The sequence below is a fragment of the Prionailurus viverrinus genome, chromosome C2, assembly GCF_022837055.1.
Source record: "Prionailurus viverrinus isolate Anna chromosome C2, UM_Priviv_1.0, whole genome shotgun sequence".
NCBI lineage: Eukaryota > Metazoa > Chordata > Mammalia > Carnivora > Felidae > Prionailurus > Prionailurus viverrinus.
In genome coordinates this window covers 99977192-100002583 of record NC_062569.1, presented here as the reverse complement: position 1 = coordinate 100002583, position 25392 = coordinate 99977192, and the positions used below count along the sequence as shown (strand labels likewise).

Below are 25392 nucleotides of genomic sequence, written 5' to 3'. Positions count from 1 at the left end.
AGCATTATGCTTCTGCTAAAGCACTGTTCCCCATCTGAACCCTGATTGTGGTCATCAGTTGGATAAATAAAGAGTTTCAAGTTCTCTGTCAGCAGTGGTGAAACTATAGGAGCAAATATGTGTTTTTTTCATTCAGCAACCATTTACTGGTCTCTTTCTACATGCTAGACACCACGGGGCTAATGTTTCAGCCATAGGGGTGTATACGAAGGTTTTGATAGCTTTTCTTTGCTTTTATTTTCTATCTTGATTTTAAATTTGTGACTTTTACAGTCACAGGACAAATGGCTTCCACGACTTATGAAACCGATGCTTTACTCTTTGAGGACTTCTTGTGTCCTGGTTACCGATTTTACCTTTTCTAAGAAACTGGGAGAAATGCGTCCTTTTCCCCTCCCACGTTATTAGCCCTCCTTCCCTTGGAGGCGTTGAGGAAGGATCACTTCTGCTCTCCAGGACTCCCAAGTCTCACTTCCAGCAGATATACTTATGACAAGGCTTAATCTGCTAGAGAGCCCGCTCCCCCAGTGCAAAGGGCCCTGCATGCCCTAGTTTGGCTCTGGCCGACTACAGCTGCCACCTTTTCCTCAGTGCCAGCCAGCCAGAGGAGGAGGTGGGCCCCAGCATGGCAGGCTGGTGGATCCTCTGCCCCTATAGGGATTTATTTATCTTTGAAGTGGTTTCATCCCATTGCGTGGCCTGTGACTTTTCAAGGCAACTGTGGGGAGCCGGGAATTGGCCGAAGGCCTGACACCTCAGGGAGGTAGATGCCACTGGCTTTAATGACCTTAAATTGACTGGCATTGGAGACTGGGGTGATGTTGGGAGACCTAGGCGTAGGTGGCAGAATAAATGAGAAGGTTTCTTTGCTCCAAGGCCCCGATGGGCCGTGTCTACCCACGACCCACCACATGCTCTCTTACACTCTAGCCAGCGCACGCGTCCCCTTGCAGGTGCCGCACCTCTCTCCCCACTCGACCGCCCTGGGAGCCCCACTTCTCCCTTCTCCCCACCAACTCCACGTCCCACCCCAGCACTGTCCTTCCCAACCCCAAAGCCCAGCCTTTCTGCCAGCTGAGACCTCTCCAGGTTAGAGCTCTCTGGGGGCCGTTCCTTTTGAAAGGAAGAAAGAAAGTAAAAGGGAGGAAAACCAGAAAGAAAGAGGAAAGCAGAAGAATGAAACTGGACCGAAGGGGCAGTGGTGCCTTGAGCTATCTCACTGCATTACAATGAATATGGACTCTATTAAGCTCCGTTCTGCCTGTTAGTGTTTCCCAGGGCAACACAGCCCCCATATGGCAAGCATGCAGCAGATTAGGGTAGGCCCCTGGGCCTCATTGAAGGCGGGGGGCTTGACTGGCAGTTGAACCCCCTCCCACCTCCCCCTACTCCTCACACTTGACACTGCCTGTGTTTATCTAAAGCAAGGAGGGATGGGGGGTGCTTTTGGAAGGTTTTTGTCCCTCAGAGGAGGGAGAGCAGGCTGGAGGCAGGGTGGGTAGAGGGAGGTTGACGGAGGAAGGTGGGGTGGAAGGGGGATAGGCTGGGAGGGAAGACCTCATAAATATTCACGAGGAGTGGTGAATGGAGAGGGAGAAATAAAGCAGATGGAATCCCTGTTAAAGAAGGGCACAATCACCCTGTTTTGAGCCCTCCAAAAACAAAAAAAAAGAAAAGGGAATGGCTTTCTAGGAGTGTAGGAGTTGCGTTTATCCAATTAGCAGGGTTGTCAAATTGAATTTATATGGAATAGGGTGGGGGAATTGAGAAGGGAGTGGAGAAGAAAGGAAGTGGTTTTCCTTTTCTCTTAAGGTTTGTGGGTTCCTCCTCCCCCCCTTATGGCTAGATTTTTAAATTTTTCTTAAAGAGAAATTGAAGGAAGGGGTATATGTGACAAAGAAAGGTGACTTCCCCGGTAACGTTTTCCTCAAGTGGTGCAGGTGGGAGAAAATTAGATTTTGTCCAGTGGGCAAATCAAGAGACCACATCGTCCTTTTCCTCAGAAGGCAGAGGTGGCTTCTCTCTGTGGGGGGGATTCCCCTGCAGAACCAAATGGTATGTCTAGACTCCTCCTTTCCAGTTCCATGGGTGGTAAAGCGGTTCACCTACCTGGGTGGAAATAGACTCTGAACATGTTGGTTAGCAGCTTGTTGTAAATTTTGGGTTCAGTGAATGAGGAGCCCAGGTTGTGCAAATGCCACTTTGGTTATATATTCCCTCTTCAAAAACCATCTGTCTGTGGTGTTAATTTAAAATTCTTTTCCCTAGGCTTCCGCAACATGACCTGATCTCAATTTCCTACCTTGCCTCTTTCCATTCTTCTGGAAGTCTCAAAATAGAGTGCAAGCTCCACAGGGGAAATATAAGAAAGTCCATTGGAATAGGAAAGAAATTCAGCTTTCCTGATGTTTAATATTAAGCGTTGACACTGGTACCTTTAGCCTGTACATCACAGTAATGTGCACAACAGTAGCAAGAGATCTCTATGGTGTGACAGTGGGGACCACACTTGCTTATTCACTCCCCAGTTTTCCTGTTCTCTTAAGTGGACTTACAGGTTATAGAATTTAGTCTTAACTAAAATAATGCTCATGAAAGGACAAGGTGGCTTAAAGAGCTTGCTTCAAAGAAACTATGGCGGAAGACTATGCAGATAATCCAAGCACACGCTCACAGGAAGTAAAAAGCAGAGCTGACCCTCTTCAAGCCGCATAAGGAAGTAAAAACAATGATAATGGAACCCTATCTGATGAGAAGTTAGCAAAATATTTAACATTCGGGGTCACTGTTTGAAAGAGGTTACATCCATATCGGTAGGGACACACCTAATCCTAAATAGGCTTTTCTGTCTTAAGCTATTAGCTTTAATTATATTATAAAATAATCATGATCAATAAGTCATTGAAACACCGGTTCACTTTTACCTACTCTTTTTAAATTTTAGTTCGGCAGTCCATGCATTTAATTTATGAATAAACGTGAATGTAGTGGGGATATTTGCCCAGAATATTTTACTCATAAGAAAGCAAGATCAGAAAAGTGTGGTGACCACTGTTCAGATAAGCCTTCTGTAACAGCCAAATTGCTCGATGTACTGTCCTCCAGACAGATCTTTCCCACCAGCCTTGCCCTCAGCTCTTTACATATGCATATCCCAAGGGGCCTTCCCAACCCCTTATCCAGAAAACCTTTCCTGAAGACCCAATATTGAAAATGCTCCCTTCCCGCTGCTCTCACTTGCCACTGTAATCAGTTAAGTAAGGTTTTAGAGTAAAGAATGCTAAAGTTGTTACATGAGAGGAATCCCCAAAATTTCAGTGGTTTTTTGCAAACAATGGTTTATTTTTTCTCCTGTCCTAGATTGCATTGACTTCTTTCATCTTGTAGCTATGCTTTCTGGAACCTGTGATGGTCACCAGGACTAGAGAAACGGAGAAATGGAAGCAGAGCTCTGGTTCTGTAGCTCTTAACAGCCTTAGCCTAGAAGCGACTCTTGACATGTTCACTTACACTTGATTGGCCAGCAGTAGTCACATGGCTCTAAGCCAGCTGCAGAGGCAGCTGGGTAATGAGGAGCTTATGGATATGTGCTGAACACTGGCTGACTTAATCCCCCAAGCCGTAAGTTACTCAGGACAGAATCCATCTTTTAGTACAGGGACTTGCATGCTGTCTTCAATGGTAGATCACAGTATTATTTTTTCATACCTGATAATAGTGAAATTGTAATATAATTTTTTTAATAGACAAAATTTGGACAAGAAAGAAGCTAGAATTATATTTAGAGACTGGCTAGAACATGGCTCAAACTTAAGAATATCAAATCTTTGCTGTTCCCTCCTGTTTAACATCAGAGTGGTCTGGGTAGTTATTCTAGATCTCAGTCTAGAACTGTACTGCCCCATGTGGTAACCACCAGCCCTATCTGGTAACATTAAAAATGTGGTTCCTCAGTCACATTACCTACACTTCAAGTATTTGATAGCCACAAGTGGCTAGTGACTAGCGCTTAGAGTACAAATACAGAATATTTTCACCATTGCAGAAAATCTGCGAACAACTGTAAGAGAATGTTCTAGATTAGGATGTAAATGGTAAAAGAATGAAAATAACCACAGAGAAAGTTATAGATAATGATCCAGATGCATCATTTTTCTGCATAAGAAAGTAGATTCAAAAATATTCCAAATTTAGTTCTAAAAGTAGTTCCAAAAAGTTGGTAAATATGACCTCAGAAACCATTTGTTGGGAGGCAGTACTGGAATAGTAGAGAAAGCCGGGACTAGCAGTCCGAAGGCCTGACTTAGAGTCCTAAATCTCTCTTAAGTAGCTGGGAGACCTTCTGCAAATCACTTAGCCTCTCTGCCCCTTGCTTTTCTCATTTATAACACTCCATACCCATAGGTGTTATTCTAAGCTATTATTTCATTTTCTCTGAGGTCCCTGCTAATTAAAAATTTTTCTTTTTAATTAGGTCTGTGGGTAAAAGTACAACTTTTTAAGTAAAAATGACCTTTCTTAAACCGTTCTCCTAAGTCTATTTAAACTCACATCTTCAGCCCTCTGAGAATTAGAATCACTTGTTTCCCTGAGATTTCCCCGATGTCACTCCTCTGAGCAGGAGTGCACCCTCTTTTTGAGGCAGGGGGGTGGCTGCCAGCACTCACCCCTGCCCCACTCTTTGCTCTCCCCCGTTGGCACTTGGGAGCATCTCTTATGAGCAAAACTTCTGCCTGCCTTCAAAGACCTTTGGGAAAAGTGAATCTTACTCTACAGAATTGGGAATTTGCAAAAAAAAAAAAAAAATAATAATAATAATAATTTCGGGTCAGAAATATTTCTTTTTTCCGGGGCGCCTGGGTGGCTCAGTCAGTTAAGCATCTGACTTCAGCTCAGGTCTGATCTCCATGGTTTGTGAGTTTGAGCCCCGCGTCAGGCTCTGTGCTGACAGCTCAGAGCCTGGAGCCTGCTTCAGATTCTGTCTGCCTCTCTCTCTGCCCCTCCTCTGCTTGCACTCTGTCTCTCTCTCCCTCAAAATAAACATTAAAAAATTTTAAAAAATATGTTTATTTTTTCATGTAGCTAGCTCCCCTGAACGAAACTTTGTTATGTCTTGTTCTTGTCACTGAAAGAATGTTTTGTTTTTGTTTTTTAGAAATAGGTCCCTCTATGGTATCTGTTAGATCACATGCTCTTTTCTTTACCTCATCTTGGTTATTGGCCATAGGATATCCAACGGGTGGGTTTTGTGTTTAAGACCAGGAAGTCTTCCCTTCCTTTCCGAGAGAGAGCTGCAGTGCCCTGGGGGATCAGGTCAGGGATGAGCTGTGGCCTCCCGTTCCTCTGTCTCACTTATGCTCCAGCCAGTCCTCTTGGGAGAAGGTGGAGCTGGCTGCCTCCTGCTTTTGATCGATTCTCAGTTGTTTGTAATTTTCTCACAAAATAAATACTCCGAGGCTATAATTTCTCATTGGTCTCAACCCCAGAAGTATATTCTGTTGTTGTTGTTTTTGGAAAGTTTAAAAACGTCTGCTTGGTGGAGATTGTTTCAGTGGGAACATGTATGTCAGCAGTTAAATTTCTCAGATACCTTTTCTTTTTCTTGTCCAAATAACGCTTAAAACTAGCAAGTACCTAAGCCGCAGTCAGGAATTCTTGTCAATAATTTATTTTCCCTTTCCTCGGCTTCTGATTTCTCCCCCCTTTTCTGAGAAAATGCATAGAAAATGAGAAGGATCTAGATGCAGTTTGCATTGCCAAGAAAAATAACAGGCCTTACTGTTGCCTTCAACCAACTTTGAAATTGTACCTTGTTCATTTCACAGTGGGACAGAGTTACACTGCAATTAGGTATTCCAAATAAGCCTTAGTTGCCTTTTATCTTTATCATCACCACAAAATTCTCAGAAACTTAGGTCTCTGGAATCTAGACCAAGCTCACTAGGTAACTTGGTCCAGGAAGCAACTCAATTTTCCTAGCTGCTAAATATATGCATCACAGCTGTAGTGATCCCCTGCTTCCCTATTTTTGTCAGAGTTCTGCTTTTTGTGAATGAGGCTCCATGTGACCTGCTTTGGGGTCATTAAGTGGTATCTGCTTACAACTCCATAGTGGGGATTAATGAGCTAACTAACTCCTTTCTCCCTCTTTAGATACCTGCTTCCTCTCACTCTCTCCTGCTCCCCAAATCCATTCTTTTCTCCTGGTTGCTTATAAAAGCAGGATGGTGGCCGGCAGCAAAAGTGGGGTCTGTTTTCATTTTGAATCCTATAAATTACCAAGGGTACAGAAGTAACAGTAATTGTTTGGCTGGTCCTCATTAAGCAGGAGGGGGTCTGGGCTGAATTTCCTCAGTAAAACCTTTGTCGACTTTACAACCCAAACACCTCTGGAGCCCCCCCTCCCTGTGCTCAGATAAGAAACAGCCCCCGTGTCCACTTTGTCTGCTTGTCTTCTCTTTGCCCATTATTGCTTTGTATTCATATTCTTCGTCCTTGCCTCCTCCTTCCTTTCTTTTCCCTCCTTCCTTTCTTGGGGCAGAGATGGAACAGGTGTGAACAATCTTCTTAAGGAGTTGAGGAAGCTGGAACACATCAAGATCAAGTTCCCTACAGTCCTCTAATTGGTAATTCATGCAGTGTTCTAGATAAATGTTACTTCATTGGGGAAAAGTAGAGAATTAAAACAAGTAGCTGGAAAATTCAGAGGACACCAAAAGCTTGCGTTTTGGTACTAGTTTATGAATCTATTAATGTAAATTTCCTCTAGAAACCACTGTTAAAATCCCTCCCCATTCTACAGCACACCTTCTCCAACTCTGTCTGCTAAGCACCCACCGGGTGCAGAGCACGGATAGAAAGAATGTGAAAAGGCTCCTCTTGTGGGTTAAAAGTACAGAGCTTTGAAAAGAGCCCAGCCTGGGTTTCATTCCCAGTCTCTGGTTCTGGGACCTTGGGCAAGTTACTGAGCTTCTGGAGCTCAGCTGCCTCACCTGTAAAATGGAGGATAACAATCCCCACCTTGTAGCGTTTGTATGAAGATTGAAAGAAGACTTGTGCAAAGAGCTTAGCAAGACTCCCTCCCACATTGCTGCCGCCCCAGCCACATTCCCCCTTTGCCGCTTTTTCCCTAATTGCACTTTGCTGATAACATGACTTATTGGGTTGTCTGAGAAAGAGTAAAAGTTCTCTCTACACCATGAGGAGATTATTGTAACTTGACAGGAAAAACGTGAAAAGCTTCCTCAAAAATTTTCTTTCAAACCTCCAGAAAAGGCCCCCTTGTCCTTTCGAGGGCAGTGGAGGAGTCTTGGGGGTCCTTTGTTTTCCAAGATATGAAGCAAAGGGAGGGATTAAGAATCCAGGGAAAAGGACTCCGCCTTGGAAAACATTCTGAACGTGAGTGTGGGGCTAGGGCCCAGATCTGGTTTGGAGGGGTGCTTGTTGGACAGAGCAAATATGACCCTCTTAGCCAGGTAAAAAAAAAACAAAGCCTAGAGAAGGGAAAAGTTGAGGCAAATCCCAAGCACTTCCTGGCACAGAGCAAGAGTCTTGAAGGCCAGCTTTCCATCTGCCTGTTGGGAGTGATGGCGTTGGAGGGCTGAAGACGGGCTCTTACAGCAGACTGTATAGGTGCCCAGAATTCCGGAGACTGGTAAGCACAATATTTCTCTCCATTGGGCAGCTTAGCTACTTCCCTTCACTTTTCAGTGGTGACTATAGGCCTTTGATGGGGTCCCTGGTTAGGTAAACGGGTCCAAGGGAGTGGACAGTTTGAATATAGGTCACCCTCCTGGAAATCTACCATTTGTATTGGCGCATGTGCATGGTTCAGGAAGATGCATCCACTGCCTAGATCACTGACATGTTACCTTTGATGTTATCTGAAGTTTGTTCTAATGCCTCCCTACCTAATAAGGATGTTGGCCTTGTTGGCCTAATGTTCTGTAAGTACGACAGTTCTGTAAGTACCACGACAATAGACGCAAATCTTGATTTAAGCCGTGACAGAGGTACGTGTTACAATGTACACTTGCCTGCATATGACTTTGGTGAATCTTTTAAGGACCATAGCTTAAGGAAGGAGGCATGAGGAATTACTGCTGTGGAAGATGCAGAGTCAAAGCTCCAGGCAGGCAGTAAGAGGGCGGCTGAGAGCAGAGATGTGCCATCCAGTAGCTGGAGGTACAGTGTAGTGTAGAGCCTCAAAGTAACGTTGTTCCAGGGGTGGGGATGCATCACGGACAATGGTCAAGAGTACAAATTTTGTAGAGATGGAAAACACTAGGATTCTAGCACCCAGGGGCAAGAGAAGGCGAGGGGCCTTGGTGATGTGTGACTTCTGTCTGTGTTTGTGTTTGGGGGGTAGAGGTTACACACAAGCTGAGGAGGGTAGGCTGATCCCAGGAATTGAGAGAGTTGATAGGAAAATAGGTGAGGAGCCAGGGGTGAATCAAAACAGGAGATCTTCCTGGAATCTCTGAGACTTCAGGATTCATTAGTAACATCCCCTACAGGAGGGGTTTGGCATGCATGACAGTATTGTCTACAGGTCTCGTACCAGCGGCATGGCATGCCGTGTGGCCGTGGACATCTGGCTTTCTGCAAGCAAATGGTAAAGATCACGTCATCCTTTCCAGCATGTGTGTGAGGCACTCACTGCCTGGAGCCCTGAACGTGGCTGCCGAGCCCAGCCCCTCTAGTCCTGGGCTCCCCTGTCCTTGTCGCTGCTGGTATGCTGCGCAAGGCTTTAGCTGTTGTACCACAATAAAATCCTCTTCTAGCTCAAGGGGTCTAAAAAGAAGCTTCTTCTGGATGAGAAGTGACATGACCGTGTTCCTTGGTCTTCCAGCAGCCGGTCAGGTCAACATTCTGAATGTTGCCAGCACGTGTGATGGAGGCAGGGGGCAAGGGCACAAAGTCAGGCGCTGTGGCTATCACAGTGGCATCCCGAGCATCGTCACTCACCGCAGCCATTTCTCTCTTTCTCACGACAGAGTGGTGCAGGGGATTGTAGTAGCCATCTGAGTGACTCCGGTGGCTTATGGGACGTTGGCTTGGACCCTTTGTAACACCGTGCTGCATGGGATGATGACGACCCGGAGAGAAAAAAGGCCTGCGGTCACCCTCGCTTGCCTCCTCTTAGCCACAGCAGGCTGCTTCGCTGACTTGAGTGAGTGCTTTCCTTCCCTTTCTCAGCCTGCCCGTCTAAAAGAACATTTGCCCCTCGTGTCAAGTAGAAATACTACACATTCAGTAGTAACCTTTTAAAAAGGCCTGCCTTTTCCTGGATTTCGAAGAACACTTCATTCCCACTGGCCTCCAGGGGCACACTCAGGAATACAAGATGACAAATCATCTTGGCAAGACCGTATCAGTTATATTTTAGTATCATCATCATTTCGAATATATACCAGAGGAGAATGAATACTAACAACTGCCTTTTATTGAGGACGTACATGAGGTTATGGCAGGCAGTTCACGTGCATTTGTTGTGAGCTTCACGACAACCCTGTGAAGCGAGTATTACTAGCCCCGTTTTGTAGGCAAGAAATGGAGACACAAAAAGGCAAAAGTGACCTGGCTCAGAAGCAGTGGTGCTGGGATGGGGGCCCGGGTCCATCCAACCCCAGAGCCTAAGCTCTTGCCTCGACATCATGCTGCCACTCCAGTCTGCCTTTGAGAACGAACACAGGTTGGAGAACGGACCAAGGACAGTAGAGTTCTTCAGAGAAAGACCAACCCCTCTGGGTTGCTCAGTTCTGAAAGGCTGCCTGGGGGCTGTGCTTCTAAAAAGGTCATGTTATTGGTATCATGAAGGTTGTCCGTTCACTTCTACGTCCCCATTCTTCCTCCAGACCAGGTCCCCCAGGTCACTGTCCAGCCCTCTTCCACCGTCCAGAAGCTGGGAGGAACTGTGATCCTGGGCTGCGTGGTGGAGCCCCCGTGGATGAATGCCACCTGGCGCCTGAACGGGAAGGAGCTGAATGGTTCGGATGATGCTCTGGGCATCCTCATCACCCGCGGGACGCTGGTCGTCACTGCCCTCAACAACCACACGGTGGGACGGTACCAGTGTGTGGCCCGCATGCCTGCAGGAGCCGTGGCCAGCGTGCCAGCCACTGTGACACTAGCCAGTGAGTGCTGTTCCTTTGTTCTTCTGCCACGGTGCCCTCTTTCTAACTCTCTCCCGTTCTTGCTCTCTCCCCCAGGCCCTTCACACCCCATGTCATTTGTCTTCATATAAAAGGAGGCCTTACAATTTGACATTTCAAACCAGAGAGTGGTAGCTGCCGAGCAGTCCCCGATGGTGGGGGACCACTGTGCCCTGGGGACACTGTTTTCTCTGAGTAGGGACACTGTCTGCAGAGGGTGTCTAGAAAGAGGGGAACTCAGCATGGTTGAACTGTTTGTGTGGGCCCCAGAAATGGGCCACACTATGTGGCCGTGCCTTTCTACGTGGTTACCTGGGGGCGCTTGTGCCAGCTGCCCCTGTCCCTTCATCCCCCACACTCCATCCTCATGGCGGTTACTGTCAGAGCACTTACACGGCCATGTGTGGGTCTGAGCAGAGCTGCCCGTCCCACACCGGGCCTCCTGTTTCAGGGGCAGACATGGTCCACATGCCTGGGATACAAATAGTAGAGCACAACAGAAAGGAAACTGTGACAAAGAGTAAAACGAACAGAAAAGAGGATGAGATTGGGGATGGTTTGGTCCAAGGGGGATGCCGGGAGAACGCTTTATACTCCTCTTAATATGTAATTACCACTTGGGAATATTATGGTACCCAGGTGCAAAGCACACATTACCTGGTTTTCTACCCATTGTATACATATGAGAGACCAGACTTATCTGACAAAATAAACTTCAGAAGGCTGCAGGGCAGCCCCAACATCCATTCTTAATGTGGAGTCTGTAGCCAGGATATATTAAGAATGACCTCTTCTTTCCTGGAGCCTGAAGTATGGGGAATAGGGAGCCTTGTTGAGACTTTAGTGGTATTTGTATTAGAATGTTGAGATGTCCAGAGCTTGTTTGCTCATGACCTAGCAGTGTCCCCTTACCCCTGACAGCCTTGCTTTGGAGTTCCATGTCACCATCATTGTCACCCTCCTGAGTATGTTAGGGGTCATGCCAAAGCAGCAAACTTGGGAAATGCTTCGCTCCTTAAAGTTTGGTTGGGGTCCCTGGGGGTATGTGAGGCATGAGGCCTGGGAGGAAAGTGGGAGGAGATGGTGAAGCAGAAAAGCAGGGGATAAAAGACCCCCGCCCTGGTTCCCAGGTCCCTGGAGGGACTTCACTCCAAGAGAGAACAGAACAGAGACACCCCGCAGGCAATATTCATGTTCTTTTGGAAAGCGTCAGGCAGCCCCACCCTTTTCTCTGAGAAAGGAGAAGGCAGGGAGGGTTCCTCATCTGTCTCCCCAGGGGACTGGGAGGAGCCTGACTGCATCTTAGAGCCTCCCCACACAGTGAGAGCCATTTGCTGTGGTGGCAGAAGGAGCACCCATTGAATGTGAGCTCTAGGTCTCTGGGAAGCAGGGTAGCATACTCTGCATGCTCCGGGAGAGAGGCAGACCCTCACTGTGCTTGTGGGGTGCAAGGAAGGTGCTGGCTGATGTAGGTGAGGAGGGTAGTGGGCAGGGAGGGGTTATCTCATCCTATAAGAAGGGCTGAGGTCAGAGCTACACTTCTTCTGTCATATCCTCTTTCATGTTTTTATTTATTTATTTATTTATTTCATGTTTTTAAATTGTAATGGAAACTGCATTACAGAAAGTACAGAATTCATAGGAGATACCATTTCCCCTCACCCCACCGTCATCACACAACCATTACCATTCCCATTTGGAGTGTGCATTTCCAGTCTTTATCCATACCAATACTTGCTTTTTTACTGAAGTATATAATTGACATACAATATTAGTTTCACGTGTATAGCATAGTGATTTAACGTTTGTGTACATTGTGAAATGATCACCACAATGAGTCTCGTTACCATCTGTCACCATACAATGTCACTGTTACTGATTGTATTCCCTGTGCTATACATTATTATCCCCATGGCCTATTTTATAACCTGGAAGCTTGTACCTCTTGATCTCCTTCACCCATTTTTCCATCCCCACCCCCGCCGACCCCAAACCTCCCCCACTCTGGCAACCAGCACTCTCTTCTCTGTATCCATGAGTCTGGGTTGTGCTTTGTTTATTAGATGCTACCTGTGAGTGAAATCATGGGGTATTTGTCTCTAACTTACTCAATTAGCATAATGGCATGCCCGTACCTTCACACTATTTTAATACTAGTGAATATACAGTTTCTATCCTTATTCTCTCCCCCTTGACATTGTGTGATTAGCATTTTTCTGTTGGCCGTATGACCATATTTACTTGTTCTTTTGTATTGAGTATAAAATGCATCCAGTAAAGTACACACAGTGCACTAATAAGTGAATAGCCTGATGCATTTTTCATATGTATACAACTGTGTGGCCATCACTCTAGAAGGTTTGCCCATGCCCTTCACTAGTTAACCTGTCCCCCTACCTTAAACCCCCATCAGAGCAGGTTCATAGTTACTGATGGCCCTAGAACATCCCCTGAGGGACTCTGTCATATGTACTGAGCACTTTTTCTATTCGTGTGCAATTAGGTTGCTTCCATTAGTTTCTTATTACAAGTAAGATGTGCCTTTTAGCAGTGTTCGCGCCTTTAAAGGATAATCCTGCTCATCTACAAGGATTGCTCATCTGCAAATGGTCAGCACGTGTCTGTGAAGACTCAGGAAACTCCATAACCATTCATTCGGCCTAATTAGGAGCCAGCCTGAACCTTTTATATGGAGGAAGGGATAGTTGGAGAGTTGAAGATTTATGGTGGAGCCCTCCTTCTGCTTCAAGGTGTATCTGTGTGAGGAGAGACCATTTTTAGCCTTTATTTCTAAAAAATTCCTGGCCACTTCTTTCTCTGGTGCTCGAAGGGATCTGTGGTTGGCAGTGAGGACAAAGGGGAGGGTTTGGTTGCAACCCAGAAGGCACAGTGAGAGAAGAGGAGGCTTGTGCAGAAGCCCAGAGAGTCTTGCTTGAAAGCCAAGAGCTGTTGGCTCGTCATTGAGACATGAATCAGAAGTGACATGTTTGGGGCTGACCAGAGGGCCCAAGAAGCGCTGGAGACAGAGAGAGCGGGCTTCGAGGGGCCGCATCCCAGAGAACAGGGAGTCAGTGGGGTGGAACTGCAGCCTCCCGGGCTTGGAGGAGGCAGCGGGAAGGCGGGAGCAGCGGCAGAACGGGGTGCTGTCTTTGGGTTCATGCCATGGGGGATTTGGCCCAGACCCGGCAGTTAGATTAAGTTTCCGAAAGCACATTCCTGAGCAGAATGGGGGCTGTGTTTTGCTGGTTGGCTGATGGAGGGCGGCCGAGCGGCGAAGGGATTACCGAGGCCTGGTCTGCATTTAGAGGGAAGGCCAGGCAGTGGCGTGCCCCTGCACACGCACACACACCCGCCCACACTGGCCACTTAAGGCTTCCTTTTCCTCTGGCCTCTTTTGCATGCATTCAGATGTCCATCCTAAGACAAAGCACTTGCTGTTCGGCCTACCTAGCAAGATGCCGCCTCCCCTGTCTTAGTGAACTCCTAGATCACTCAGACCTCTCCGTAGTGGGGGCTGGGAGCTGGCTTGAGGATTCAGGGGTGGGGAGGAGGCCCCCAGGCAGACCTTTTCCTGGTACACATCTCTTTTACTTAGATGCTGGAGGCTGGGGGTACTCTTGGACTTCACCCCTGGCTGTTGACCTGAGGCTTCTGGTCTTCAGGTAAAATGGAACCCACACGGGTAAATACCGTCTTCATTCCATGTGGCGGTGTCCATCCCACTCCTCTGCACAGAACTTGTTTTCCTGTTGAACCTAGACTTTGTGGTAGACTTCGCTCTTGCTGCTGATGCCTCACCTCAGACCACCTTGTCTAATTCTTGAATTTTGAAATACTTTTCACTTTGATCTCCTTTCTTCCTTTCTCCTTTTTTATAAGCTTTACGCCAGAAGGTCAGCCACACTACGTGGCTCAAGTGTTCCCACTCTGCACCTGAACCAACAGCAGACCTTGCCAGGGAACACCGTATTCCTTTTTTCTGTACTCTGATTCAGGCTTAGAATTGTTCTCAACACAGCCTGGCAAGGAGTCACAATTCATCAGAGCTGGCATACAGTGTGAAAGCTCTTTTCTATCCCTTACCTCTAATAATTCAACTAAACTCCTACATAATTCTTCATTTTTAACTTTCTCCCATTTTTTTATCCTTTAATTCTGCCAATTATCCTATCACCCCAGGTCCCCTTCATTGTGGGAAATACAACAGGTGGTCACTGGGTAGTAATCCTATAGCTGGAAACTTGAGTCCTCAAGCTAATGTGGAGTCTTAAGCTGATGCTGGTTTAATTGAGACCGGATCTGTAACCCCTCTATAAGGCCTTTAAGCACTAAGACCCAGGCATGTACCTGAATTATCCTCTCTCTGCCCTCAGATCTTAGAAGGTGAGTCTGCTGACAGGAAAGGAAGGAGCTCCCCTTAGGCAGCTGTCTCTATGACTGGCTCTGAGGAATGTTCAGAAGGTGACAGGGCCCTTTGTCACCATAATTTAACCCGTGAATAAAATGAAGAGACAAACTAATATGGCGGGTGGGGGAGAAGAAAGTTAAAAAAAAAAACCCTGGGTTTAAATTTTAACTCTGTCCCTAGAAGTCGGTGTGACTTTGGGCAAGTCACTAAATCACTTAGATTACCACAACTATGAAGTGAGCACAGTGATAGTTATAGCATCCGCCTCCTGAGTTTTCTTGTTTTTTGTTTTTGGGTTTTATTTATTTATTTATTTTTTAAGGATTGGATGATATGCTAGTAATATGTTGAAACATTTTATAAATTCTGGGCTTTCCTCATTCACCCCTTAGGTTGGTGAACTTTCGTGGAGTGCCCTCCCGCAGGAGGCTCTGGGGCCTGTGGCCAGCCATGTGCTGCCCAGCTCCATTCTGGGAACAGTCTTCAGAAGCTCAAGTCCAGGGAGTGGCAAAGCCTTCACTCCTACCAGACCCAAGACAAAGGGCTAGCTTGTTGGGAAGAGAGAACTAACTACCCCACCTCCTGTGAATTTCTCAGCTCTTTGTATACACACACTCTCCAACCCAGATTCCTACCTCCTAGCTGCCTTGGAGAATAGCCATGGTGTCCCTGCACTGCGTGCTGTCCCCGTAGCCCACAGAGCTACTCCATTTCTGCTTCTGCTGGCTCACCACTGCTTGTTCTTCTAACCAGGTACTCGCTGGTTTGTGCTGGCAGGCTGGGCTGACCCTGGCCCTCGGGACAGTGATTCCACAAACAGAAAGCTGTGTTTCCTTTTGTTCAGCTTCCCCCACTTCTGATTTCCATCAGACACTTCCTTAAGGTCTTCTAGGCTCGGACCCTGAACTGGAATAGGCCATAAAGGACCACTGTGGACATGTCTTTATTACAGTATTTCTAGGGGCGCCCGGGTGGCTCTTTTCGGTTGTGTCCGATTCTTGATTTCGACTCAGGTTGTGATCTCATGGTTTGCAAGTTTGAGCCCCTCATTGGGCTCTGTGCTGACAGCATAGAGTCTGCTTGGGATTCTCACTCTCCTTCTCCCTCTCTCTCTGCCCCTCCCCCCCCTCAAATATTAAAAAAAAAAAACAATAAATAGAATACCTCTAGCTTCCTTTATCCCTGGTTTGGTCAGGCTTTCCAGAGAAGATGAACCAGTTACACATACAGGCATACTTTGGAGATAATGCGAGTTTCGTTCCAGACTACTCACAAGAAAGTGAGTCAAATGAACTTTTTGGTCTCCTGGTGCTTATAAAAGTTGTATTTATACTATATTGTAGTCCATTAAGTGTGCAATAGCATTATGACTTAAAAAAGTACATACCTTAATTTAAAAATACTTCATTGTTAAAAACACTAGCCATCAACTGAGCTTTCAGTGAGTTGTAATCACTGATCACAGATCACCATAACAAACATAATAATGATGACAGGATTTGAAATATTGTGGGAATTCATAAAATGTGACACAGAAAATGAGCAAATGCTATTGGAAAATGGCACTGGTAGACTTGCTCTATGTAGGCTTGCCAAAAAACTTCAAGTTGTAAAAAACAAACAAAAACCCCAGTATCCACAAAGTGCAATAAAATGAGGCATGCCTGCCTAGATATATGGAGAAGGAAATAAAAGGAAAAATAGATTTATTTTACAGAATTGCTTCACATGATTGTGGAGGCTGTTAAGTCCAAAATTCACAGGGCAAGCCAGCAGTCTGGAGGTGAGGAAGTCCCACTGGGGAACAGCACTCATTCTCCAGCACTGAGTTTAGTGTGTGGGTGTTTTGGAGATTGGTGTCCTGAGAATTGGGGAGTGTTCAGAATTCCAGCAGAGTACTGTAAGACCTAACCCTTGCCTTTGAGGAGCTCTTAACCTAATGGAGAAGATTGACTGCAGTAACATGGTAGCCACAAAGCAAGTCAAACCCATGAGTTCCCTGACAGAGATATAAACAGATTTTACTGGGAGCTCAGGCTAACCGTGATTCATCTCAATTTCAGGGAATTGAGGAAGACTTGGGAGTTGAGCCTTAAAGAATGTGTGTGGGACAACCTTTCTCATTTTTTGAGTTCTCTCCTACCTTTCTCAGACCTACAACTGAATTTAACTCTTAGCATCGTGTACTTGGATTTAAGCCCAGTGTATTTTCTGGGATGGTGCAGACACTTCCATAGCGATTTTAATTTCCAGAGTGAGGTAATTCCGTGGGGAGTTCAATCAAATCCTGAAAGTCGCTACTAAGTGATTGTCTCTCTCTTGCTACCCCATCTGATTCCCCCGTAACTCCCCCCATTTCTCACCGTTTCTCTTTTCCCTTTGGGAATGTATGTTTTGTGATTAAGAAAGGAAACTTCAGAGCATTTTCTCCAATGCCATTCCTCTCCGCCAGTCTGCTTCAGCCAGCTGGTGAGTCCTTGACAAAACAAGAAGGAACCATTCGCTCCAAGTTGGAAAAACATTTGTTGTTAGCTTAGGCATCTTGGGGAATCCTGTGCAAGCCCTTTGCTTTGCAGTGAAGGGGCGGTGGCAGGAAGAAGAGCTGGGGAGGGAAAGGAAACACAGGTGGCCTCCTGAGCTGGTCCAGGAGGGGGAGGGAGTCTGCCGCTGAAAGCTGGGCTGGCGGTACTGGCAGGCTGAGTGGGAGAGACTGAGGCAGCTCTATGGTGGGGAATACACTGTTGGAAAGGGAGAATGAGCCTAAGGGTGAAATTCAGCTGCTTTATACTGTAAGGTTTGTTTTGCTTTGCCAGTTGGACAAGAAAATTATTGACAGCTTCAACCCAAAAGGAGCTAAGCAGCTTGAATGTCTAAATAGGAAATAACTAAGGAATACCTTACAGTATTAAACCGAAGTCCTATTAACCTTTTCTGTTTTGTACTGGATATAGGCGGTATCCGATATTCTAAATATCACAAGAATTTTCTGCTATTCTAAAGAAATCTCTAAATGACATTGGCAACGCTAATCCCATCAGGCCTGGTATAAGTACTGAGACAAACGTGTGATGTGAGCTCAGCCCAGTGCATCATGGCAGTAACTGTCTACCCCAAATAGCTGGGGTTCCAATTCTCTATTTAGCAATGGTCAGAATTTACCAAAAGAAGATATCAAGTCCACAGTGCGTCTTCTACCGAGGGCACGCTTAGAACTCCTACCCTTTCCCCTCCTCAGCCTGTTCTTTGCACATACAGCCACATGCTTAAGTAAAATCTTAGGTCCACCTTCTAATCTAAGAGAGAAGGGGAGGACCTCCAGTTTGTTGAGCAGGTACTACCTATAAATTCAATGAGCCAGAACAGACTTTGAGAAGCCTTTTCTACAGGAAGGCCAGGGAAGCATTGATTAGCTCGCTTGAAATCCCTGGAGCCCTCTAAGGAACATGATGCAAGATGATTTAAAAAAAAAAATAAAAAATCAAGACAGCCGATGAATCCCTTGGCTCCCCCTTTTTTGAGTGTGGAAAAATTTAGGAATTTCTACTTTGGCCCTTTTTTTTAGACTTTCAACCCTTCCTGGAATCTGGTAATAACCCCGAGAACAGTACAACCCCTGCAGGTGGGTCAGTGTTCCCATCTAAGATAAAGGACTATCACTGAATAGTGAGGAAAAAAAAAATGTAGGCAAAGGGGAAAAAAATCTAGCTGAGGCAAAACCGGCGTTTTGGGGGGTGAGGGAGAATCATGTTTAATGTTGACTGACTGTGTTCCTTTACTTAACAACCTGTGAAGACTCCAGGAATTACGGAATAGGACTCGGGCTGTGACATGGCCCATAAGCCTGTCTCTCGGCCTACCCTCTGGACCCACCAAACTCTGCCATTTCCTCATCTCATCTTGCACTTTCCCCTTATTTTGGGAATGGTGCCCCATCTACCTGCAACACTGTCCTCTCTACTCCCTTTCCTAGAGCATTGCCGTCTCCCTTGGGTTAACAAATTCCTTCTCAGTTTTTCAGATACGAATATCTTCTCTAGGGATCTTTTCTTGACACCCTCAACTTCCCAAGTATGGAGTGGGGTCTCCTCTTCCCAGCTTCCTTACCATCCTGTCTTTACTCCTGTAGCCCTCTCATTTGCCTGGAGGGCAGAGACTTTGTCATTTATCTCTGTGACCACAGGGCCTGGCACAGAGTAGGCCTCTAGGGAATGTCTAGAAAGAGGAAGACTCCTAGATAATATATGTTTGAAGTCCAGAAAGCCAAGAAGGGCATGCAAAAGGTGAACAAAGATTTCTTCACCAAATCCTGACATATTAAAAGGCTTAAAAAAAAAAAAAATGAAGCAAGAACTCTGGGTATAAACAGGTTGAAGACACAAGTAGATTCAGGGAGGGCTCAGAAAAATTGATGGATGTCAGAAGTCTAAAGGTCTGTTTACAAGGAATTGAGATGTTTGGAGGAACCTCTGGAAACTTCAAAGGGAGATACCAGTGAATGTGGCTCCACGTCCTGTGAGACACTTCATGGGACACTCTCCGAGGTAGTGGGTGGTTGGCATCAAGTAGCCACCACTGCTTGTAGGAATATGTAATTTCCAGGTGTGTGGGCAGAAAAAGTAGCACCACTGTGGGCCCCAGTGGCCTTAGGGCAGCACCCCTGCCTCTCCGACCCAGAGTTCTGTATGTGAGGACCATGCTGAAGTGCTCATCTCCATTCTTCCCCAGTGCCTTGGCCTCCCGTTTTCTCTCCCCTCCCTCTTCCTGTGCAGGCTGCCAGCCTGCCAGACGTTCTGTCAGGATCCAGTTCTGGCTCTCATGATCCAGACCACCAGGATTCACATTAATTTTCCCATTGCTAAGTTTATAGTTTATATTTCGTTGATCAGAGAAATATGTATGATGTGGGTTACTGGCAACTAAATCTTTTTTTTTCCCTTCTCTTTCTCTTAAGTGTGTTTTTTCAAACCATTTCATTCCTTCATTTGGTCCAAAGAAACTCCCAAGTTCTGCTAACCAGCCCTACCTCAGTGCAGAACTGAAGTCAGATAAATGAGATGGTCTACAGACATCTCCGTGCATCTGGCTGCCAGACTCGGTGGAGACGTGGCTCCCATCCTTGCCTTGTCTTCAAGGATTAATCACGTCTCGCATTTTCTTATTTCTTTTGTAAAGAAGATTTTTAATGACTCGAGCCAAGAAATTCCTGAAACATTAGGCCAGTTTATTGCACATCGTTTTAGGTCCTTTTTATTTTCCCTTCTCTCTGTCCCACTCCTCCCTTTATATCCTCTCTTCTCTCCTGCCCACCTCCAGTCTTGATTTTGATCCTCTGCCCTCATTCTTGTGGCTCTTTCATCTCTTCTCTGCCCTCAGCTTTCTCCCACTGCTCAAATCTGAGTGCAAACCCCACCTCAACTCAAGGGGAAAGAAAGAAACACAAGATTGAACAACTAGTGTGTTTGGCATCTGCCAAGGCCTTTTTAGACACCCGTGGAGACTGTTTTTATTTAAATAAGAGAGAGCATATGCCTTGCTTTCATCAGAGAGTGTGTTTGAGAAATTTCATGTCATGTTTCCATGGCTCTCAGGAGAGAGGTTTGCAGCCAAAATTATTTGTGCAATTGGACAGGCAGAAAAAAATCCTAATGAAAGGAAATCTATTCATCCACTCTCGCGGCCTATGGAGGGAGGACGAGTACTCCCTCTGTCAATTCCCTTTGCCCTTTTAAGTTGCTCGGGAGCTCAAGGCCACCTGACCTAGGTTGGGATGCTCGTGGAGGTGGTAGGGACTAAGCCTGCCGACCCGACTCTTGCAAGCTATCGTACCCTGCTTTGCGTGTTGTTTTGACCTGTCTCATCTATCAAAGTACAGGTCTCTGAGGTTAGGAACTGCATTTTTGTCTTCATGATATCTTCTGCAGTGCCGGGCTTACTAGACAATTCTGTAGCTCCTGGCTGAATGAATAAATCAGTGATGCCTGGAGGGCATGGTGTGTGTCAAATGCCTACTATCAAGTAGGCTGATTTTGCCCAGCCTTGTGGGCTATAGTTGGGTTTGGCTTCAGCCGTCTGTGTGACAGGGCTACGTGCTGGCAAAAGGGTTAGTCACTACCCAGAACGCGTGGCTTCTGAGATGCTCACCCATTCCGCAGTAAACCCCATCCTTTCCGGGCGCCGGGCTTTCTGGCCTAATGGAAGCCCAGTTCTGCTCCAGGCTTCCTCTGTTTCTGTAGTTGGTTGCCATGGTTTCCCACCTGCAGAGCGCTTGATTTCAGAGGGCTCATCTTGGGGCCATGCCAAGGCATGGGTCCTCAGGTGAGTTGGAGGGTGAGAGTAGTGTTGTGATTCTCTGCCCACTGGTGAAGCAGTATGGGGCATGGGAGCGCCCCTGCACTGCCAGAGCCCACATAGGAAGGCGACGCCTAGGACCCTGCACCTTCTCAAACTCTACCCCCAAGTCCATCCTGCAGAGAGGTGAGCCACAGGTTCTGCCGGAGAAAGCTCTTTGTTTTACTTCCTTTGAAACTTTGCTGTCTTTCAAAAACCAATCGAGACGCAGAGAAGGGCCACCGGGTCAGCATGAGGGGTGCGATATTAGGGCAAAATCTTTCTATGCTTCGTAACATCAGCCATAGGCACAACAAGCCACCACAGGGCCAGTTGAGGCCTGGAGGCCACAAGAGTTAGGCAGTAGAATCATCAGCCCGGAAACTTGCCACTGGCCAAGAGGCTACTAAGCTGTCCTGGCAGCATTGCCAAGCAAGCCCAATATGACACCCCCACAATCTGGTGGGTCCCATCCAAACCTGAGCAGTCAAGTACATGCTTGTCCCTATGCAGGGGGAAAGGACAGGACTGACTGTACATAAGAATGCCTGGATGGGTAGAAGATGACTTTTTAAAATAAATATTGCGCAGAGTTCACGGAGATGGGGATGTCGGTGACCCCCTGTGACTTCCATACAAAGGCGCTGTCTTGCCTGACTTCTTAACTGTGACTTGCAGCCTAAGAGAGATCTCAGGGAGAGGAGGCCCAGATGAGGAAATGCCTTGAAGATCCTTACGGATTACACCAGAGGCATTCTGCTGTGATGCAATGCACCCTCTAACTGGATGTGTAAACTATAAAAATTGGGAGGATGAGCCTACAATTAAGATTTGACAATTTTGTGTCATGGGAATTCATGAACATAACCCAAATATTGTAATTTAATTCATAGTTCTGCTGAGCCAAAGGAAGGATCCAAGCTAGAAGGTGATAAGAAGTTCAAATGGACTTAACATAAAACCTGTCTATTTGTAGACAGATAGGTTTCTAAAAGTTCTTGTTTTCCTCCCCATTTTCCCTTGGCTCAGAAGGTAAGTGCCTGATGTACCCTGTAAATGGGAAGAGGAAACACTGAGCCTATCACATGACTTATGTCTGAACAAAGCCCTGTAATCTGTGTACCTAAGAGCCCTATGGAAGTAATATATCAGAAGATACATCTTCCATTAAGAAACTGAGGGCTTAGAAAAGAGGGAACTAGGCAGGGTTCTGTATGGAGCCTAAACTATTTTGGGCTTCTTAGAAAGCACAAAATCCTTTGAGAAGGAAATTCTATAAATCCAGAGATGGCCCTAAAGACCAGGGCTTCTGTTGAGAGCTGAGGAACAAGAGTTGGGTTTATTGGCATTTGATTAGTGCAGACAAGTTAATAAAATAGCCAAAAGAATACACAAAGAGGATGCACGAGAGGGGTCTGGGGGAAGGTAAGAGGATTAAAGCTGCAAAAACATTCCTCTAATGGATTTCTCAAACACACCAGTCAACAGGCAAGGGCAGGTGTCCTGTCAAACCATTTCCCCATGAAACCCGATCCATCATTCTGCAGTGAGGCCTGTTAACCCCATTTGAAACTCAAGGGCCTGCCCCCCCCACCCCCCCCCCCCCCCCATTCCCAGTGAGGTGCCCTGAGCAGCCCCGGGGACTGGCCAGGAAACCGGCTTTGCAGACAAAGGAGCCTGGGAACAGACTGGTTTCCTTCACTTGCAGCCAACCAGATCTCTGCATCTGCCTCATCTGGTGGCTGCTTAGGCCATTACTGATCATGATGTCTCCACACCACCCCCGCCCCTACCCCCAGTCTCCTTCCTGCCTAAAAACACTAGAGAAGGGTGCTCTGATTTTCACATCCATCATCACTTTGTTACTCTGCCTTTGATCCCTTAGTGAAACTCAACTTTACTCCAGCAGCCAAATTGGATGTGTTTGTCTAGTGAAGCAGCAGCTAAGGCTTAAGCTTGGGAGGAACAAGGAGGGGACAGGGCCAAGGACCTAACTACTCCTTATTTCTTTTGAAGCCAGGAAGACTGGTCTGCCAGTAGGCCCTTGTGGGGAGCTGGATGCCCAGCTGGGGTGTCCTCAGTCCTGCCCACATGAGCTGTTGTGCACATGTTGGCATCGGAACAGAGGGGCTGTCTGGCCACATGGCTGACCGGTGCCCAGCTTTGCGCCTTCCCCACCACACAGCCTTCTGTCTCCGACTTAGCAATTGTCACAGGGTGCAGAAGGAGCCAAGAGGGACTGAAGGAGGGGGTGGGGGTGCGTATGTTTTCTAGTATTGGGTCAGTGAGGTGGGTGCACGGAGGAGGACGTGAGCTGTGCCTGGATAAACTCTCAGTTACAATGGTAAGAGCCTGGGCCATTAACGTGGAGATGGCGTTCTGGTGCCAAACTCCTTTCTTGTAAAATGATCTGTTTAAGTATATTCTTGCTTGAGGCAAATTTCCTTGGAATGAAATAAAGAAGAGGAGGAGGAGGAGGAGGAGGAAGAGGAGGAGGAAAAAAACTCAATCTCTTGGTGGAGTAGTTTTAGATTTACTTTTTGATGACAGAATTTTCCAGATGCCCCTGAGCTGACAGTCGCTCACAGCTCTCTTTGTGGAGATCCTCCTGACTTGGCAGGTACAGCACGCACTGTGCCGAGGAGGATTAAGGCTTTTGCATTGTTTAAGTGCATTGCTTTTGAAAAGCAGTTAGTAATATTTAGCCAGAACACACTGCGCCCAGGCCATCCACCCCTTCCCGTAGTCCGTATCTCCTTCCTCTCCGAGAAAAAAAACACATCCGCTGTTTTCGCTGAGAAGCTCAGCCAGGACTGGGCTACGTAATTTTGGGGGTCTAATGCAAAATGAAAATGTGGGGTCTTTTGTGCAAACATTAAGAATTTGAAGACGGTGATGGCAGAGCATTGAGCCAAGTGCTGGCCCCTTCCAGGCTCAGAGCCACATTCAGCTATACAGATGGCAGTCCCATGAAGCGGGCCTGGGGCTCAACCTTTCAAATTGTTCATTCAGTTAACGAGGATTTGTGGGGAATTTGCTGTATCCTGCATACTGTGCAGTGGGGCTTAGGGCTGGGGCGTGGAGTGCAAAATTAATAGGCTGCCCCTTAGGAATTTCCAATTTAGCTGGACTCAGATATCACATATACAAAATTAAATAATGATGAGAAAATTCTTTAACAGCCCCAAAGACTCTACACCCACCCAAAGGAAGGAATCCTTGAGTGAGAGCTCCCCTTGACCCATGCGCCTCACTTGAGGCGTTTACTTACCCCAGAAAGTAAAAGGGGGCAGTAGAAATCAATCAGGCAGTCTGCCTTTGCTTTTGTCACCCGCTTGTGAACAGAATGTATTTCCTACTCCACATTCATGAGACTTATGTCACATCTTTTCTGTGACTCCGGAAGTGACCTCTTAAGAAACATTCTATTTTAAAAATAGCCATACTTTGATAAAAGTTTGGCCCATAAGTAGAGAGAAGATTTATAGAAAATTTATTGTGCTAGGACTTTGTCCTTGAGCTTGTAGTATAGGTGAAACACAACTAGGAAAGTTGAGTTCATAGGCAACATAAATGGGTATCTGGTACCTACCTGATTTGAGGGTCCCAGTTTCTGAGATAGTCCCTCATTTGGTCATTCAGCATTTACTGAGCATCTAATGAGATCAGGCCCTGCATAGGTTTAGACTTGGCCCCTGCCCCTGAAAAGTCCTAGTGTTATAATCAGAGGGACAGTGATCCTTTCATAGAAACGAAAGGGCTTTCCTGTCCTGGCACAGCTTGTCTAAGAGCTTCTGGCAAGTTCCATCAGGTGGGAAACCTTCTGACCTCACTACGTGCCTTGATCACTGTGGTCTCCCGTAGTGACAGTAGTTTGTTTTTGGTAACTAACTGCCTTTTCTGTGAGAAACCTGACTCCCACCTGCTCCCGTCACCTTCTTGCCTTCTCTGGGTCTCCAGGGAAAACAACACAGGCAAGTGGAGTCTTGCAGTGGAGTTGCGGTAAAAGCTCTGCGGGTGTCCGCTCTCAGGAGCTCACAGAATTTGGTGTAGACAGCAGAGAGGGTGCCTCCAGGGCTAAGTAGCTCTACGAAGGAGTGTTTGGGTAAATAGTCTCATCTTTCTTATCTTATGTTTTCTCTTCAATTCAGCTGCAGTCCTGATAAAATAAATTTGGCACGTGGCTTATGGCACAAGTATCCCGTTTTGTTCAGCAACTTCGGTGATTTGGCTCACGCAAAGAGAGTTTTGTTGTGTGAACTGTTAGATTGTTTGGGAAACATCCTGCTCTTGCTCCAGATGGATCTCCATCCTCTCCCAGTTTAGATTCCAGTCTTCCCACCAAGCCAAGTCAGAAGAGACAGCCACCATGCTGCAGACACTGCAGCCTGGTGTCAGGACCCTCAGCTCTCCCACATTCCACTGCCGTCAGCTACACTGGGGAGATCCCTCTTTGCCTTAGAAAGCCCTTAGAGCGTCCACAGATTCCCCCACCCCTAGCCC

General features: G+C 46.6%; 1 protein-coding gene across 5 annotated transcripts in view; it reads left to right on the top strand.

The window, feature by feature from the left end:
• The window catches only part of BOC (BOC cell adhesion associated, oncogene regulated), a 72841-nt gene that overhangs the window by 28167 nt on the left and 19282 nt on the right, over window positions 1-25392 (top strand). For all 5 annotated transcript variants that reach the window (XM_047875518.1, XM_047875520.1, XM_047875519.1 and 2 more), the window contains 2 exons: window positions 8997-9172; window positions 9858-10136. In XM_047875518.1, coding sequence (XP_047731474.1) covers window positions 9088-9172; window positions 9858-10136 — 364 coding nt within the window. In that variant the 5' untranslated portion in view covers window positions 8997-9087. The remainder of the gene's footprint in view (window positions 1-8996; window positions 9173-9857; window positions 10137-25392) is intronic.